Consider the following 20,246-nt stretch of genomic DNA (forward strand, 5'->3'; position numbering starts at 1 on the left):
CACAAGACTGCAGACAAATGATGATCCGGTTCCTTCATATCAGAGATCGCCACGGAGACATCAAGTATTCCTTGGCTGCCTTTGAGGAGCTCTAGAGTTCACAGAGTGAAGTTTGGAGTCGAGTTTATGAAGCAAGAGGCTGACTGGATGAAAGTCATAATAAGAGAGGAAACTTTCACAAGCAAAGAGGGAGCAAAAGAAGAAAACTTTCACAAGCAAAAGAACCCTGAGTTATTCAGACAATTTTTTTTTAGTCATCCGTTATCTGGCTAACTCAGGAAGTTTGCTTTGCGGAATACCCCTCAGGTTCCAGAAACACTAGTAATGGGGCGACATGTTTTGAGACAGACTTCTGTGAGTGACGTTTGACAAGGCAGAGATACGGCTAGCATCACTGGCAGCTGATTATTTAAGATCGACTTGGCTTTGTCAGGCTACTAACCTGTATGAGGGAAATGTTGCTTAGATTCAGCCTGAAGAGGTAGTTTCTGTAGAAAAAGTGAGAGAATTAAAGATAAGCTGGTGCATTCAGTCTCTTTACAGACACTTCCATCCAAACTGACAATACTGTGAAGATTTCTAACTGACAATACTGTGAAGACTTCTAACTGACAATACTGTGAAGACTTCTAACTGACAATACTGTGAAGACTTCTACTCAAGTTTGCTGCCTGGTGTTGAAAGAGTCATGATCTAATGTTACCTACTGGAAAGCGGACCTGCTACACTAGGAGTCTTCACAATAGCACAGCTAACAAAAGCATCAAGCCAAAAAAGCACCTAATCTAGAGCAAATAACATCCCTTTATTGAATCAAGAAGGAAAATCATCTTTGAACCATAATGGAAAAAAAAATAGCACGAGAGGACATCTGATCTGACAAGCATGGATGGTTGTGGGATAAAAGACTGAGGTTTTACCTTGCACCAACGATAAGCTCGTTCCTGGTGAGGTCGAGGGTCATCAGTGAGTATTCTCTCACTCCAGGGTGAGAAAATGTCGAAATCCAAGGGCTCAACTCTGGAAAAGAGAAGAAAATAACAGAAATGATACCCCCCGTTGCTATGGCTGTGATTCAACCGTGTTCACTGAGAATGAGATCAGTTTATCTACAATAACACTGTGTCAAAGAATATGAAAAAAGGACAAAAACACAAGAGACAAACTCTGGCAATATCTGTATGTACACAACGAGGCTGGGACCAAACGCAATTTCATTCTGATGGAAGTACTGAAGAATGACCAATTACTTCAATCTGAAATCGGAATCTTGAGGACTTTAGTCTTTAGTTTGTGTAGTCAGTTTAATCTAAACCATCTCTATTGTTTTGTACAGCTGAAAAGACATTGGAAACCAATCACGCAACGTATCCGGGCAAACTGCAGACAGATTGAGGCCTCAGAACAAGCGACATTGTGTTTTGTTTGGGAGCCTTACACACACAGCACCGAGACAACTATTCTCCTGCCACTCTTCCCATGGGACATTTGTTTGGTCTGTTAGAGAGACATCTTTTCCCTGTCTTTTTCAACGCAACTATAAAAAAAACCTCCCCCCTTGTTGAACTCAAGTGAAAAGACACTTGTAGATCCGAGTAATCTGAGTCTCATCCTATGTTCCCATGGTGGCCGTTGACAGACGGATGCCTTTTATTAGACAGAGGGGCTCGGAGCCATCCATAAGGGCCGATTCTCTCAGTCCCACACCATAGCTACGCGTGGGGTGGGCCTCCTTGTCTGGCGCTTGTGCTAATGGGCTTGTGTAGCTGGGGACCTCCGTGTGGCCCACACCACGCCAATCAAGCACTGGGGTCCAGGGCCCGGGAGTCACGTGTCAGGAGCCGGCTGAGAGGGACAATACTGTCTGGGGCGCGTCAGTGGCGCTGATCCTAATGCAACAGGACATCCAGTCAAAACTGCGCTTTTTCCTGAAGAGGCACGTCCAATAAAAGCGCCGTTTGACACCCGCTTAGAGGAATCAAAACAATTTGGCCCGCTGCAGCTTTCCATTAAGGTGATAAAGAGATGACACAAAAAGAGCTTTATGTATGGAAGGGGGAGGGGGAGGGGGGGTGCACTTGATCTTGTGGTGACCTTAATGTGATTTTCTAAATGGATTTCAACATTAGGGGAGTGATTTGTAAGAAAAAGAGGAGGATTTGTTATCTTTCAATGCAGAACACGATAACGCAGCAGTTTCTTGAAACTCTTCCACGCCCACGTCATAATGAAATTGGCAAACAATCCCCTTCTCAGATAATCCCGCTTTAAAATATCTGCACTTGGGACTGCAATAGTTCATTCTTTATTCAGTCAAAATGAAGTCATACAAGTATTGTTTTAGTATCTATGCCATGCAACAATGGCCTGCATTTCTCATGTTCACTACACTGCTAAAGAGACTAGACAGAAGCAGGAGCAGACTATGAAAGGAGTTAGTTAATTAAATTACATTATTTAAATACAATTTTTGTTTCAAACACCATGCACTGCTTCGCTACAACAAAAACGGAATGGTCCTCAGTGACTCCATCTGGCACAATGCTGTTGGAATCAGCACGACTATTAACAGGTTTTACTTTGCTTACTGGAAACCACTACTTGTTAACGTTGACATTTTTCATCCAGATGTTTGTCATCTGGAGAGGTTGCTTTGTGGCTGTGTGTGTATCCCTTAGGGTGCAAGAATCTCCGCAGACTTCAGTGATGCAAGAGATCTCCTGAGAGTGTCGGTCCCCCACCACCACATTAAAAACCGACAGAATTAAAAGATTTAAGGATTGATAGTGAACATATGGCACGTTCAATCCCCTCATACTTTATGAAGTTCTAACGAGAGTTGAACCGGTTGGCCGACGGAGCCTGGCGGTTATTTCTTATGCGCTGGCATGACATGTCAAAGAGTTACAAAGCGCGCCGAGCATCAATCTCCCTCCCGTTCGCCGTTTAATTATGGGCTTTAATGTCTCTGTCGCCATGCGCTCATATAGCAGGAGCGTGCCGACAGTGGGACAGAAAGCATCTGCAGAAGGGAGTTAAATGATGAATGGGTGAAGAGAGAACATCAGGGAAGGGGAGGGGGGGTGGGTATTTCCATCTCTTAACCAGGGGACAGCTTGGACAGTTTAGCTCTTCATGTGAGATGATAACCTGCCTTATACCATAATGTAAACACCAAGAGGTGCTCTTGATTGGAGACTTGAGAGGTAAGATTATCACGATCGGGTTTCTCCTCACTCTTAGTACTGGGATGGGGGGTGAGTTGCATGTGGAATGAAAGAGGCTTTGCAGACCAACACCTACATGCCGTGTTTTAGGAACATCCTGCTAATGCTTAGGTCACACCAGAAATAAAAGTGAAGCTAGCCATCGGGTGAAAAAAAAAGGCAAAACCTACAATAATTAATGCCAGCTAAGTGGAATTTAAACTTAGAATTAAAAGATGGCAGAGTAAGAGGGATTTACACCTTAATGAGGGCTGCTTGTTTGTTTCATTAAAGGGCTGCAAGGGAACATTTAGCCGCATGCCAACCGGTGGCTTATGCATGCTAAGCTAGGGCCCGCAACCCATAAAGTCTTGGCAATCCGTGGACAGATAAGGGGAATAATGTGTCCACTTCCTCCAAAACACCCTCAGGGCTTCTAGGCAAGATCTCAAAATTGATGGACGATTATTACATTTTTTTTCCTCCCCCACCAATCTCTGAAGTGTCACATGAATGCATTAGCGTTAATCGTAAACAGATCCCGAAGGGTGAGGGCAGCCTCAGAGGACAGCGTGAAAACAATGAAGGGGACATAAATCAACGGCTTTGCCACCTAACCAGGCAGAATTAAAACAGCCGCCATATGAATCGCAAGGAAATATTTCCCTCCTCAAACCTGAGATATTTAGAAGATATTAAGAAGGTGCTTCACAATGGCATTAAAACTGCATTGAAAGGGAGCAAAGCTTGGAACATCCATGAGAATATCGAAAGTTGTTTTAGAGCAGTTCAGCAGAAATCCTGAGATTAAAAAGATTGTAAAAACCTGATCTGAGTGTGTTTTGGAAGGACTTTAACAGAAAAGGAGAGAGACAGTCTAAAGCTCGTGCCAGACCAATTACTCTTGACTGGCCCATTTTTTTTGTATCAGAGCAGATCAAGATCCCACCAAAATCCCTTTTTCATCCTAAAAGCATTTTCTTTCAGAGGAGATTCATCATGGATAGATGGGTCAGGGGTGTACGCGGGCACATTCCGCACATTCTGTCTTTAAGAAGGGGGAGAAATTCACGGTGCACGAAGGTGCTTCTCTATTTAACAGTGATGGCAACTCCCTTCTCAACGACCTCCGGCCCCTTTCACAAAAAAATGAGCCGCACTCCATGGAGTCCATGGGGTTGGCTTGACCCACCCACCTGTTTTTCACACGTCTTGACAGCGGAATAATTAGAATGTGCTTTCGAGCTCAGCCATTTCACACTTTCGCAGATTTACTCAAGCATAACATTTGTGAGAACATCTGAAAATGCTTGGGACTTATTAAAAATGTATCAAATATCAAATTAACCCCAAAGCCTTTGTCTGATTCCAGAAACTGGAGCTGCTGCGTTTGCCTAATTACATCCATGCCTGAATGGAAAACAAATATTAGCGCCAACCCCTTTTCTCATTAGCATTGTAATTGCGCATCTGGTTTGATTGTTTACCCTTCAGGAGATAACTTGTTAATAAAAAATGAACAGTCATTGCATCTCAGTATTTGTCCGTCAACCTCTAATGTGACAGTACATCAAATCAGAAAAGGACATCACATGTGAATGGAGCAAATCGAAATGGGTAAGTAACAAAAACACTATTTTGTTAGATGAACCAAGAAAAGCACATCTCTGTTGATCTGTGCCGGGTACGGACGGATCGGAACCAGAATCTGCAGCTACCTGGGACTAGGATGTGTTTGATTTGGGTCATTTGGATTTTTCACAGGCTCTTTTTCTGTCCGCCTCAATCTCTTTGAAAGTGAGTGAATTCAACTGTCAAATCAATCCTTCACACCTTCCTGGAATCTCAAAGAGAGATGCTATATTTGTTCTCTGTTTGAAAGAACGGGAATTGTTTTTGACATCTTGTTGCTCACAACTCAGAGACAAGAACACTGGAGTCCGCGCCACACCCGGGCTTGATGCGTTCTCGAGTCGTCAGCTAAGTATGCAAAGCAACAAGAGATCCTTCCTCCTACTCACCGGAACAAGCCATTGAGAGCTGCTTCTGCAGTCTGAAACGGTAGAGTTTAACACCATGCTGAGTTGATCACTGTGCTGCACGTCGTCCATGGTCACCAGTTGCCTAGCCCATCTCCTTCAGCACATTTAGAATCAGTACATGTAAAAACCTGTGTTTAGGGCCGCTGGGCTGGTGGAGTGCTTGGCTGATGGCTGATGGCTGCTGTCTGAACCACTCTAACAACTCTCATTTGCACTCGACAGCAACACTTCATGTGGCATTAAACAGAGATAGTTACGCTTCAAAAAAAAAAAAAAAAAAAAACACAGCCCTGGGACTCATGGCACAGGTAGACAGAGCAACAATAAACACAAACCACAGCTTCCCACTGGGAAGTGGAGTCCCACAACCACACACACACACAAACCCACAACCACACACACACACACACACAAACACATTCATCCTCACACTCCCTCCTCCTCCTTCGTTCTCTCCTGTTTTGTTTTCATCCCTCCCACTCAAAAGGACACCAATCTCTCTCTGGAGCGCTGCGGATCTTATCGGCGAAGGCAGACCGCCGCTTTTCCGAGCGTATTCCAACAACAACAAAAAATTGCTTTTGTTTTGTCTTCCCCCATCCTCCTCCTCACCCTCCCCCAGTGACTGTGTTGTTTTCATACTGCTGGTTGCGGCTGAAGCTACTCTTGTCGTTTTCCATACGAATGGCGTTGCTTGGCGCGGCTATGCTCAGCTTAGCCTGGTCCACATACAAAAATATTCGATGAAGTGGAGGCAAACTCCATGACACAAAGGCAAAACGCTCGTTTAGCCAGTTTATACCGCAGTTGCCACACATGTATTTATGTATGTTATGCATAACATTAGCCCACAAAATAAACCTTTGGTTTAGTCTAAAGTTTAGTTTCCAGGCTAGTACTTCTTTCTTTAGTCAAAGATAACGGACGTTGCTTGGTCAAACTTGATTCCGTTATAGAATATGAATTTCTAGAATATGTTTAATTTGTTCAATGTCTGCCTAAACACACTCACCGTGGTAGGAATGTCGATGGGCAGTTAACCATTAACTATAGTTGTTATAGTTACTGTTCAAACTTTGCAGATGAAACTTTTTAACCAGATTTGCTTCATACGTGTCTTGATACAAAAATACGGTGGCAAGCGCTGAATGATGACGGAGCCAATCACAAAAGAGATAGTATCATCGACATCATTCTGCGCATTTCGAGGTAGACCCAGTGTGGTTGGCTGCTCAGGAGACAGTCCAAATTGAGAGTGGCACAGTTTGGCACTGTTCAACTTGAAATGCAAATTTGCTTGGCCAGAAATGCCAATGGAAAAACCCCATCTCTGCTATTGTGTGTGTGTGTGTGTGGGGGGGGGGGGGGGGGGGGGACACACTCCAGAGAGACACTCCAGCACAGGATGAAGAAGCAAACAATGAGGGGGCCAGGTAGGAAGAGGAACGAGGACGCAGTGAGGTGGAAGCAAGACACCTGAGGCCTCCTCGTGAAAGACAGGAGAAGAGCACAGGCATGACTCAAATTCTGCTCAGCCATTCATTCAAGCACGTCCCACCCAGTTTTGAAAAGGGTGGATGGGAGAGAGCAGAAGCGAGTCATAGAAAAAAAACTGTGAAGTGTCGTGACCACTCAAAGAGCCTCAACTGGCACTTTTCTGCAACACGCTCACATCCCCTTACCACAGAGACTTCAGTGATCCTCGCAGACTCAGCTCCGAGCCTCTTCAGGAGTGCCCACTCAGAGTGACTGGACTGAATGCCTGATAAGCCAGGTGAGGCACACCACGGTCACTGCCTGTCAAGATGGAGACCAATACTCTTGTCTGCAGGCATGGCTTGATATCATGGGAAAACGAGGGGGCTATTAGAATGGCACAATGGCCACTACCCATCTCCGCTTGAGAGGGATCACGTGAGCGCGGTGGCTTTCCATTATCGGCAGGCGCCGAGGACATCACTCTCCTTTTCTGGAGGGCCCGTGCTCGGGCAGTGACGGGGCTTAAACGACAAGCACCATTAGCCACTGGAGAACAGATAGCAGGACGGTTCCGCCAATCCACACAAACTATCTGGTGCCAATTACACGCGCCTTTCGCAAATGAAAAAAGGCAAACTGGAAGACTGCACAATAGAAAGAGATGGAACCTGGGAATGGGAGTGTGTGTCAGAGAGAGAGAGAGAGAAAGAAAGAAAGAAAGAAAGAAAGAAAGAAAGAAAGAAAGAAAAGGAGATGCTTTCTCTTTCTCTCTCGCTTCTATGGCCCTACTGGGACAAATTAGAGTGATTTCTGCCATGACAGCTGCCACTAGAGACGGGATTGCACATCAGAGTCCAGAAGGGAAAGTAATGTACAGCAAGTTCACCCAATGCTTAATAAAAAAGGCTGGTACTATGCACTCTTCTGTCATCATTTCAAAAATCAATTGCTATTCAGAGACTACTTCTATGGTTTCATTCCGCTACAATATCTTGTCTCCTGTGAAAACCAATCAGTGCTCACTGGCTTTGACTTGAATTACTTGTGATTGCAGCACTTCTTTGACGGGTCTACGGTAAACTGTTCAAAAACATGATATACGCAGGACACAATTATATAAACTACAGCGCACTGCCTCGGTGCTGGAAATACAGGCGTCGGAGAGTCAATATTTCCTCTTTAACCAGGAGGATGTGTCACTGGTGCCCCTATTTACTAAGATGGATGAAATACCTCTGCAGATGCATTTCACAACCATTGAAAACAGATCAGTGTGATAAATGCTGTTAAGATGTTCAAGCGATTACCTAAGTCAAAGCCCTACATTCCCATACTTATGATGTTATCGGTTCAAAACAAGTTGGGTTGCGTTGATGTGTTTTTACACTACAGCCTTCCACACCAAATAGACTAGGGTATGGGCAAGAGCACAAAAGGAGATGGTGATCCCCTACAGTGTAAGTAGCACTTTTAAATCCTCAGATTAGCGGCATTTGGGTATTTGCCAGTATATTAACACAGGCCTCCCTAATTTTCAAACTTGCCATTGTCATCAAAGCATGACCATCAGGGTCCGTATCACAAAGCTCTTATCCCATTTTACATGGGTCTTAGTGGAGGGGCTCCGGAACCCCGGCCCTGCAGCGTCTCACTGGGTGCGACCGGAAAGCCGTGGGAAGGGTGACAATGGCACCTCACTGTGACTTCTGCGCTCTAATACGCCAGGTCGACTCCCAAAAGCGGATCTGAGGCTTCTCAGGCATCAAGGGGGGTGGGGGGTGAGGGGGGGTAGGCTTACTCCCTCTAACCTGGCCTGGGATTACAGGGCCCCTTCAGGTGATTTTGCTCCCCCCCCAGGGACCATGCATGAGTGCCCCGCTTTAAAACGCTCATCCATCAAAGGGCCTAATATCAGGGTTCCGTGCGACACCTTCATTGAAATGAAATTCTCAGTGACGGCGCTTTAACATAAAAGGTGAAGTGCAGCTTTTTCTTCTCCCGCTGATCTGGACTGATGGGCTTTCCACTCCTCCCTTTTTTTTCCACCTCTTTGTGTGCCACTCCGGTCGGCCCATCTGGACGTGGAGGATAGAGAAGGATGGCGGCAGAGGAGAAAAAGCCCTCGGCCGGCTGGCGAAGCTGCCACCGGGGAGAATGTGGACAGCGGCTGGCTGCACCAGAGAGCAGGGACAAAGGAAGTCAGAGAGGGGAGATTAATCCTCTTCATGGGATTCATCTGGTTTTTTCCTCACCCTCTCTGTGTCATTTGTTTTTGCAAATGTGGCATATTCCCAGGTTTCTCTGTCACTGCGGGGAAGCTAAGCCTCTGGCAGCCTCACTTTAAAGACCTTTCCGTGCCCCGATGCTGCTGATCATAACGTTGATAAACTGCGCAGAGAAATGCTATTTTCAGAAAACAACGCTTGGACCCTCCGGGTGGCAATAAACAAGCAGAGTGCATCCCCCAAAGCAACGTTCACATGAACTATGGCCCTGCTAATGTCCAGGCAGACTTCCAATATTAAAGGACCCTGTGGCCGTCACTTCTCCTTTCTTTTCCAATGGCAGTTATGTCCCTGGATATTTCACTCTCACCAATCTTGCTCCTCGGGGGGGGGGGGGATGGGTGATGCTTCTGCACTCCATTCCTAGAACAAACACACCAATCTCCCAGGCTGATCTTCTTTACCTCACACTGATATCAGCTTCAAAAACATGTCAACTGGCTAAAAAAAAAAAATCATGCGATGTTCTATGATCGCTCACCTGCCCGCACGTACTCTCTTGTTGGGAGCGCAGAGGGAACACGTGGCAGTCACAGCGGGGATTTTTTGGGAGAAATGAAAACAGTTTATCTCCTGCAGAAAGCTGCACGTACCATCCAGCAGCTCCCGGGCCGAGCTGAAATCCCTGCCTGCCTGAGTTATGGAGGCGTCGTGCAGAGACGCCGCTGCACAGCGGAGCAAAACTCAGAAGTGAGCTGCCGGAACGAGGCCTGACCCCCGTTTTTTTTTTTTTTGGTTACCGAGTAAACACTCGCTGCTTTTCATTACCACAGACACGATAACGCCTAATTTGCATTGTTCGCCAGAGTGTTGTTTCTAGGAGCAGGTTTTTTATTTTTTTCATCCCCGACAACTCCCGCTGGAGCCATTAACGCCGCGCCATTTGACCTCGCGCAATAGTTCAAATGCTCGACAGATATGCAATTCCCGAGCAACTTAAAATAACATGACATTCGGGGGGGGACAACTTGTTCCAGTTGGAGTGAGCTGCATACTCTTGGAATGGGGTGATGTCATTGTGATTTAAAGTTATAGCTCAGCACTCTATCCGCCTCTAATGTACATGGGAAGGGCTTCTGTATATGGGAGAAAACACTATGAGGTTTTTACTGCGTGCTGAAGGGCGAAGCGTTGCCTCGGTGCTCACCTTGAATGGAGATGATGGGGTGCTCCCTGCGGGTGCACTCGGGTGGAGGTGGCGCAGCAGGAGCGGGGGTGGGGGTGGGAGGGGCAGCCGAGGGAGAGGGAGCAGCTCTTTGGGACACTGCTGAGGGGAGAGGGAGAAGGAAGAGGAGGAGGAGGAGAGAGGAGATGAAGAGGATGGATGCAGGCAGGGAGGTGACGTCCCGGGGCAATGCTGTCATGGTGACGGAGGCCAACCTCTCCTCTAACTGCCAAGGTGGGCCTCTGGGGTACACCTGTGAGAGAGAGAGAGAGAGAGAGAGAGGGTGAAGAAAGGAAGGAAAAAGGAGAGAGAAATTAGAAACCAAAACAGTGTTAAGGACTCACTGACTTGCACACACAGTAGGTAAACTACACCACTGAGCCTTGATTTTGTGGTAATAGTACAAGTTCACAGAGAGACGGATAAGTTCATTTAACAGCCAATAAATATCTGGCATCTGGAAAATGAGCCAAGTTAAATGGGACGAACCAAGGCCCAAGTTTCCTGAGAGGCAATGTACCAAAGCCCCTCCACAGTGAAAGTCTATGGCAGGAGCCAGGCAGTGTGATAAATGAGAAGAGCTTTGAACCGAACACTGGCTCCGGGATTTAAGAGAATGTTGTAGGCAACCGCTGTCAGCAAAGGGGAAATAAAGCACCCTGTAGCAGCGCAGGCTAAAACTGAACAAACACTGTGACAAACTAATGTTTGGAAGGCTGGAAAATGAATTCCCCGTGTTTCATTGCGGCAAACATTCTTCTCCTGCTAAGTAATTAATATAAATCGCCTGCGAAGTAGACATTCGGGAGGAAGCACTTAAAATTGAAAACAAAAAAAAAACTTCTGCACGATCGCAGAAAATGTCTCTTAGCTCCAGCTCACGCCAATTACTCCTGTAATCAGTTTTTCCCTTTCTTTTCCCGCCAGCCTCAGATGAACTCTGAGGGTGTGGGTGTTTTAATACGAAGAAGGGGGGTGTAGGAGATAGCAGGAGATCTGATTAGGTGAGCGGCGGCATGACATCTCCATCTTTATATTCCGCACCTTCAACGCGCTGCTGTCGCTGCCACTGTCGCGAAGCGACCCAATTACGCAACCAGGAGCCTGACACCGCGAGAGGCAGTCTGTCAATCCCCTGCGCCGAGAGAGGGCAACTGAGAGCCACTAATGGGGACTGATAATTACCAGGAGCCGACAAATGTAGGCCAAAAAATCTCAGTGAGGAAAAAAAAAAGAAGTTAAAATGAGCACTGAGGGATAGAGAGAGTGTGTGTGAGTGTGTGTGTGTGTGTGTGTGTGTGTTAAAGTCTGCATGGGATTGTGCATCTCTCTCTCTCACAAACACCGCAGTAAGAGGATTGTAGGTAAGTCTAAAGGATGCCATGATGAGAGACTATGCAAGCTCATCACCACAGGCAAGATGTATGGATTTCATCTGAAACATGAATGGTTATATGGTTCACACTGCGAGCTGCTGCATCATTAAATTACATTTATAAGTAAAGGCGACAGTGTTTCTGTTTCCATTTAATATGGCGATCAATAACAAATTATTAGCCTGGCTGGTGACAAATTAACCATGATGCCCAAAATCAATTAGAATTCACACTACAACTGGTAACTAATTAGGTAAATGTGGATCTGAAGCAATCGCTGCATACTGTCCACTCACAGAAGTCATTACCGTATCTACAGTATGTATCACGCATCACATTAAATTCACCCACATCATCAAAGCGATGGTGATAAACAGCAGATAGAGTAGATGTGTTTCATGTGGGTCTTCACTTCACAGATGAGATGGGAATGTTTTCTTATCGTGGGTTCTCTCGCTTTGACTGTGGGTGCCAAGTCAGTCTGCGGACTGAGACCGAAATAAAAACACAGGCACTCCAGATAGCGGCGGTCAGACAGCCAGACGTGCCGTGGCAGGAGCATTAGCACAAAGCCCAGATGTCCTGCCACACTGCTGGTGCCCTCATTCAGGGGAGATAGTCAGACGATTGCCCATTTCTGATCTCATGACAAACTGGGTTCAACACTGATCCACTCTCTAGATTCCAATCTCTCTCATTTCGTTCATATATCTCCCTCTCTCTATCCGTCCGTCCTCAGCCCCTTTCTATCTCTGAACTATGTTATCATCTAGGGACACGTACACCAAATACCGTCTCTGGAATGAAGACAGACCGACATGCCCACATTTTGTGAGCTGAACACAACTGCCCTCTGAAGGAAGAGAGGGTGGGGTTCCTGGACGGGTCCAAATGATCCAGACTGAGCTGAAACACCACTTGGCACAGCTCGGCTCGCATGACAGGACCCCCGGACGCAAGCACACAGTTGTACTGAAACAGGTTTTTTTTTAATACTGTGGGGTGGCAGATGAGTGATCAATGAGTTAATGTACATCAATCTCAGCTGGAGTCTGAAGGCACACACATGCACACACACACACACACACACACACACACTCTCTCTCTCTCTCTCTCTCTCTCTCTGTCACACACATGTACTATGTAAATTAGGGCTCTGAACATCTGGTACCTCAACCCGCCAGGGTGCACCAGATCATGGGCAGAGCTGGCATCGGCCAAAGACTCCCAACTGCCATTTGCCCGCCAACTGCCATTTGCCTGCCAAACTCCTGTGAGCCAGTTTACGGCAACCTCAGGAGGGCAGAAGTCATCGCTGACCTCCAACACATGCGGATGGGTAGGGAACCCATTAAAAAGGCCTACAAGAACACAGTCTCCAGTTCATTTTAGTGTGCTGTGGGAACAGGGGAGGGGTGGAGAGAGCCAACTCAATTATCTAGTGCCCACTACGCACTTCTCTTAAGGAACTTCCCGGGGATTATATTAATGAATGCGGTGGCACAGCTCCTGTCAATAGTGCTCGGATCAGACGGACGAGGAGGTCACGTGCCTGCTGGGAGAACAGTGTGCACCAGCGGCCCTCATCTGGCAGCAACGCAAGAGCAGTCAGTGTGGAGGGAGGGAGGGATGGAGGTGAATGAAGCCTTGGACTGAGAGTGGAGGAGGGATGGAGAGAGAGAGAGAGAGAGAGAGAGAGAGAGGGGAGCAGACATGACAGACGGTAAGAACAGGAGACACAAAAACAGAGAGAGTGAGCGAAAGAGAGAGAGAGAGAGGAGAGGAGAGAGAGGGCAGCTGTGACAGACAGTTAGAGCTGGAGACAGAGAAGGGAGGAGAGAGAGAGAGAGAGAGGGCAGTCGTGACAGACAGTTATAGCTGGAGACGGAGGGAGAGAGAGAGAGAGGTAAAAGTGAGAAAGCTCAGTGTGTGGTAGTCAAGGTGACAGGTCCCATGGACTCAGGAGCGAGCGGCCCAGGGTCTGGCCTAATGAGCGACAGCGCATTCTAACAGCCTGCCTTTGGACAGCGTGTCAGACAGAGGCAGCGTGTGTGTGTCTGTGTGTGTCTGTGTGTGTGTGTGTGTGTGTGTGTGTCTGTCTCTGTGTGTGTGTGTCTGTCTCTGTGTGTGTGTGTGTGTGTGTGTGTGTGTGTGTGTCTGTCTCTGTGTGTGTGTGTGTGTGTCTGTCTCTGTGTGTGTGTGTCTCTGTGTGTGTGTGTCTCTGTGTGTGTGTGTCTCTGTGTGTGTGTGTCTCTGTGTGTGTGTGTCTCTGTGTGTGTGTGTGTCTCTGTGTATGTGTCTCTGTGTGTGTGTGTCTCTGTGTGTGTGTGTCTCTGTGTGTGTGTGTCTCTGTGTGTGTGTGTCTGTGTGTGTGTGTGTCTGTGTGTGTGTGAATGGAAGGAAAGGGAGGAGGGGGGCTTGTTTCCCAGAATCACTAGGTGGTTTAAATTACAGCATATGGTCAGGCAATGATGTCCTATCGCACCACTGCATATGTCAAGCCTAATGACAAGGCTAGACAGAACTGAGGAGTAGGTTGGGGCGAACGCCAGTTTGACGAAATGTTATAATCTGCACTGATAGTTTACTGTGACTTTCTGTGAAAAGGTTATTTGCTCCTCAACCTCTGCCCTGTGTTATTGTGTTATTGTGTTTTGTGAAATAAAGGAAAGTAATCTTCCACAGGTACAGGAGGGAGTTGAGGATAAAGAGAATTTTTAAATTCTGTAGGACTATTACTGTGGGGCAAATGGAACTCAGAAATTCTCCTCGACTCTCCAACTCTTTCTCTAAAAAAACAATCACAACCGAAGACTCTAAAACTCTCCAGTCTCGTGGAAGTTTGATACTTTTCAAGGGTCACTGGTCTGCCAGGTGTGTTTATCTACCCTCTAATACAAAAGCTTTAGAGGCCTTCAGACCACACCGAGCTCAAGCTATGGCTTCAGTTCCAGCACTGAGCAACCAATGAGCTGCATTTTTGATTGACCTTGCCGTGGGAATTGGTATAACAAGGATGAATTTGAATTTAGTGGACACGTTCTCAGTCAAATCTCAGCTGGCTCTATTAAAATCCCTGATTTAATTGCTTCTGGAGTAAATAAGCAAAAAAAACCTGTTGTTTGAGTTTTTTTTTTTTTTTTTTACCAGAGAGAATGTTCTGGAAGATAGAAACGTCTCGACACGTCCCTCGTCTGAGCTCGCAAGGGCTTGAAGCGAGGACAGGAGTCCCAAAGGAGGCTGGCTGACTCCTCTGGCTTGTTTGGAGGCATTTGATCACAGGCAGTGTTGATTATTGCGCGGCTGTTTGCTCGGGGTTTTAGCGTCTTCTGGGCGGACGGGTAATTAAGTCCTCATAAGTGCTAAGTGTATGGAAACTCTGTCACTCTGGAGGAGCCTTATGCTGCGCTAACATCGACGTTAGAATACTAATGTCGACATCAGACAAAAGTAGCAGCTGCACCTGTGAGATGAGGGGGAAAGTTAATGGAACACTATTGTCTCCTCTAATTTAGGTGTGTGTGGAGAGGGGAGAGAAAGAGAGAACAGGCGACAATAAACAATAAAGCGTCGCATTGCCTTGGAGCTGTTCTCTCGAACCACTAACTTTTCCTGCACTGTGGACTGAAGGCAGGAGTAAACTGTCTGCAAATCACAGGAGATGAGTTAGACATACTTGAGGAAGCACCATTAAATCAGAGTGGGGCTTACGCCGAGTGAATTCAGCTGGGGAGGGAAGGCCTTTCATCTCAATCTTTCGGCATTCTCTCTTGCCTGAGTTCCAGAACGCACAAACACACACACAGACACACACACACGCACACACACGAGCACACACACATCTACTCAATCAAGTGGTAGGGATGAATGATATATATTGATATCAGATTATGTGCATGAACAATACTGGAACCAGTGCTTATAATATGGCAAATCAATTGCAATGACATCACCCCACATGTAGAGCCAATGCTGCCAATGACATTAACATCCATTTTGACAGAGTGACCATGAGGCTTATAAGCATTTAAAGTGGTCTGCCTGGCCATGTATACAATTTCCCAGCAGAATGATAATTGAGTATGACCATTTTTATGTTTTAAAGAGTGCTTTAAAACAATAGCCGTTCCACATCACATGAAACATGAAGTGATCCCCCTCGTGTTAAAAATGGCATTTGCAATATGTATCATTAACAGCACTAAATAGGATTACATCCATATCACGCTGACCCACAACACACTCTGGCTCTTTTTCACCTCTCTCCCACACACACACACACACACACACACACACATACACACAGTTGTTTCCTGCTGGCCTCTTTCACACAGGCTTCATACATGAGTGCAGGTGGGTCAGGGCAGCGCTGGCCGTGTCTAATTGCCCCTAGTCACTAAGCCCCACCTGATCTCTTCAGAGGTCTCTGGGAGCCTCATCTTTGGCGGGGCTCCCACTGTGAAGGCCAATTGAGCCTGTCAGGATAGGGCTGTGGGGGTGGATGCAGATGGAGGCTCCACACTTAAGGGAAGAATAGCAGGACGTGAAACAAGACGGAGAAGGGGAACACAAAAGAGGCTTTTTGGTAGAGATGGAGCAGGGGAGAGTGGGGCTGTTGGGGGGCGGGCCGGTCAGGGAAAGTGCCTTAAAGAGCGGGCCACACTCATGCTTGGGCGGGTTCAACAAATCGCTCAAAGGGGCTCTCCTCAGGAATGTGCTTCTGTGACCTCCAAGTGGGAGAAGAAAAAAAAAACAAGATCAAAACAGATCATCAGGAATGAGTTGAGTCCAGGGCAGATAGGGAGGGCTGGATCGTGTCTGGGGATGCAGTCGCTGATCAGTACGTATCAGAGCTTTTCCATGCTGGCAGCGGCAGGCTGGCGCCTGTAATTGCACAATTTCACACTTATCTGTGATTCCACTGCCACAAGCAATGCCATCCCTGACCACCCTGTGTGAGTGTCCGTGTGTGTGTGTGTGTGTCTACATTTCAAAGCTAGCTTTGAAATTTCAGGATGGACTTCTAATTTAAAAAAAGAGGCACTGTTGCAACAGACTGCCAAAAACATCTCTCAAGATGTTCACTCACAGCATCAACATTCAGATGCTGCACACTTTGTTTTGAAATCACCGCTGCCAAAAAGCAGAGACGACCTGGAGATGACATGCCAATCACCGCTGTGGCAAAGAGCTGTCAGAGTGTTCTATTCACTCCCATTCTTGGTGCTGGCTAGAATCACTCGACTGGCAAACGCTGCCGTAAAGAGACAAGAGAAGAGCTAAAAAGGCGAGCTAAGGTGTTGGATGAATGGAGAGAATAGCACCATTGGGGGCAGAGGGAATCTTTATTCCTCCCCTCTGCAGCTGTGTGTGTTTTTCCTCAGGATTGTTGGAGAAATGTTAGGGTTTTGGACAGTCTTTTTCCCTCTTCTTTTTTCTTTTGCCAGTGCATTGATGTGCATGCATCCTTTCCTTTGTGCATGTTAATGTGTATGTGTAATTGCATAAGCGTATTTGCTTTTCTTCCAATGCATGTCCATGTGTTTTATATGCATCTTTGGAAGTGTACAAGCACGCGTCTGTGTGTGTGTGTGTGTGTGTGTGTGTGTATATTCCCAAATGTGCATCTGTTCTCTGTGTGTGTGTGTGTGTGTGTGTGTGTGTGTGTGTGTGTGTGTGTGTGTGTGTATGCATACAGGCTGCAAAGCACGGCTGAATTGCCATTTTAGTCTGCGCTCTACCACACAGACACTTGTGGCCCGTGGTGGCGGAAAGCAATCACCGGCGGTGCCCCCGGTGCTAAACCCCAGCGCCCTCGATGGACGCCCTGAACCCCGGCCACTGGGGGCCTGTGAAGAGGCTCTTCAAAAGGGTCCGTTTGCACAGCCTCTGCTCCAAGAGGTCCCTCAGAAACCACACGCGCGGACCAACCGGACCGCTTTCCAGCACGGCCGCCCATCCCTCTCCTCTCAGAAGATTCGGAAAACAAACAAATATAAATGTTTGTGGAATTTGTAATGCAGTGCTTGTTTTATGCAGAGACAGAGCGTGTTTATGCAGAGAGCATTACCAGGGGTCATTGTACGAGTCAATGACAATGAATGGCTGTTGATTGTGAGGCAAGCAGGGGAATATTGGCCCCTGGCGAGTGTATGTGAGCTATTGATCATTGCCTAAAGGTCTAATCACAGACGCCCATGAAAGTCCTGGAAAGCTGTAAGCGGGGCTGTTAAGAGTGTGATTTAATGCCGCGGTGTGCCAGTGATGGGTGCACTCTGGGTAGGCCGGGGCGTTTATTGGTCCTCAGACGGCATTCAGGGCCCGCGCTTCTGTCTGGAGAGCAGACAGACACATTCATTGCGGATGGAAGTCGCGCTCGGACGCCTCCCCGCGCCCACCGACACAACTGATTTCCATCACCCAGCTCCAAAACAGGTTTGTGCGAGCGGCGCAGTGTCGTCGCGGTCAATCTGCACATCATATTTATGAGGCGACCGATGGTTCCATGAATGAGTAAGGATGAATGAGGATTTTTTTTGTTTTGTTTTAGCAGTTTACCATTAATGTATTTCATGCAAGTCTGAAAACTTTCAATGTCACCTCCAGTGCTTTGACTCCATCTATAAAGCGCCATCAATCTATAAAGTCCTTAAAAGTTTATGTCCTTAGTTCCACATGGTTGCAGGACTAGATGATGGAAGCAATGATCTGGGGATTGCAACCAGCAAGAGCTCCATTATAATAGTATGATTCATTAATAATGATCATAATAATAATAGTTATCATCACATAGATCAATTAATAATGTATGAAGTATAAGATTTCAATTATAAAGGTTTAAAAAAAAAACTTCGAAAACTTTTACAGATCCATTTGGAAACTTTCTAGAAGGTTTGCACGGTCCGCTGCTGAAAGTTAAGAGTGACATCCCAACTCTGTTCAGAGAGTGTCAAAACGTATTGAGCTAACGCGTGTCCCCCCCCTCTGTGCGCCTCGCAGTGACCAGCCGTCACGCGTCTGAGGTGTTAGCCGCTCTCTCTCTCTCAGCCCAGCCGCCACATGATGAATGGCCGGTCAGAATCAATCCACACCGGGCGCTGGGCCGAGGTGGGAGGCCACCCTCCCCAATCCAGGCCCCTGTCAGGCTGGATCACGTCTCTGCTGGCCACCGCCGCCCACCGCCCTCACCACCCTCACCAATTCCACACTGGTGACACGGAGCTCGCCGCCCGGAGAGCAGGCGTGACGTCACACAGCTACATCTGGGTTTCAAACGGTCCCCCTGCCCAGGCTCAATCAGTCTCCCTGACAGCGCCGCACCACCACCCCCCACCTCAGGCAGCCAATAGATGTTATTCCAGACTGTCGTTCTGGCTCATTACGCTATCGGATCGCTAATTTGATCATCCCTGTTTTTTTCTCTTGGCTACAGTAGTCCTCCTGCCCCTACCTGTATGGAAATGGCACTTGGCCGCCTCTCCAGGTCAGCCTTTTTTTTTTGTGCAACCGATCTGTCGCGAATGGAGGAGTAGAATGCTGATGAGCTGAGCTCGGCGTTTCTGTCCATCTAATTATATGTAGCACCAGTTAAACATCACCTGCTGCGAGCACAATGGCTCCCAGACACTGTCATTTAGGGGAGATTGCAACTATCGTTTAATTAAGGGCAGGGAAGAACTGCCAGTTGGGGTTTGTCTTACAGATAACCCCCTTATTAAACCGATGATATTTTTGTTACAACTAAAATGAATGCATGGAAAATTAAGAGGTGAAGATAAAACTCAATTAATTTGAAGATCAGTGACTACAGAGAGACGGGAAAAATAAATGTCAGCTACTCCCATCTCTCAACGTATCAGTAATCTCTTCCACAGCGTATTAAAAAATCCAGTTATCCCTTACATGACACGTATTACGAAACCCACTGCAAGTCTGGCTGAACCTCTCTTTGGACACTGACAGTCCAGGAGTTCAGCAGACAGCAGCACCTTTTAAGAGGGACAATGAGGGAAGGAACACTAATGGCCACCCGCGCATTGAAGACCTCTCAGACTTAACCTCCAAAGAGGCCCTCTTTTAGACTGCAAACCTCCAGTGAACATTGGCATATACGCCACAATGACCTGCTTCATGGAAAGAAGGAGAAGGCTGGAGAAGAGGGTTGGGGGGTGGGGGGGGGTAAAGGGCAGGCAACACGGTGACCGCAGCTGGTGGCATTCTGCTGCCGTAGATAAAAGGACGGGCTTTATAGCCGGCCAATCATTCCTCCCGATTACCCTGGGAGTCAGGTGACAAGAGCCAAAGCAGGTGTATGGGTCTGATAGTTCACAGACGGAGAAAGGTTAGAGTGATTACTGATTGCCCAACCCTAGCAATGCAAGCCATTTTTCCTCAGTCGAGGCCTATTGTGTGATAAGTATGTACACCAGTCATTCATACACATGCTCCACAAATAACACCAACTAATGAGCGTGCATTTCAGAAGGCTGAAATTCTAGCCGAGGCTCGAAATAAAAAAAAAAGCATACAAGAACCCACACACCCCCAAACCAGCGATGCGGGAGACCGACTCCAATTAATCGCTATCTCATGGACAACACATGGCATGGCATCCTTAAAACAAAATCACCGGCAGAGGGGGCCCGCCAGCCGATTTTAATTGATGAGCAAATTGATTACAGACAACTTCAAAA

General features: G+C 47.0%; 1 protein-coding gene across 4 annotated transcripts in view; it reads right to left on the bottom strand.

Annotated features, from left to right (window-relative positions):
• sema5ba (sema domain, seven thrombospondin repeats (type 1 and type 1-like), transmembrane domain (TM) and short cytoplasmic domain, (semaphorin) 5Ba) overlaps positions 1 to 20,246 on the bottom strand; it is a 107,265-nt gene that overhangs the window by 54,377 nt on the left and 32,642 nt on the right. For all 4 annotated transcript variants that reach the window (XM_031585028.1, XM_031585021.2, XM_031585016.2 and 1 more), the window contains 3 exons: positions 10,160 to 10,430; positions 921 to 1,020; positions 443 to 488 (listed from right to left, as the gene is read on the bottom strand). In XM_031585028.1, the coding sequence (XP_031440888.1) occupies positions 443 to 488; positions 921 to 1,020; positions 10,160 to 10,376 (363 nt within the window). In that variant the 5' untranslated portion in view covers positions 10,377 to 10,430. The remainder of the gene's footprint in view (positions 1 to 442; positions 489 to 920; positions 1,021 to 10,159; positions 10,431 to 20,246) is intronic.

This window comes from Clupea harengus, chromosome 2 (assembly GCF_900700415.2).
Source record: "Clupea harengus chromosome 2, Ch_v2.0.2, whole genome shotgun sequence".
Lineage (NCBI taxonomy): Eukaryota > Metazoa > Chordata > Actinopteri > Clupeiformes > Clupeidae > Clupea > Clupea harengus.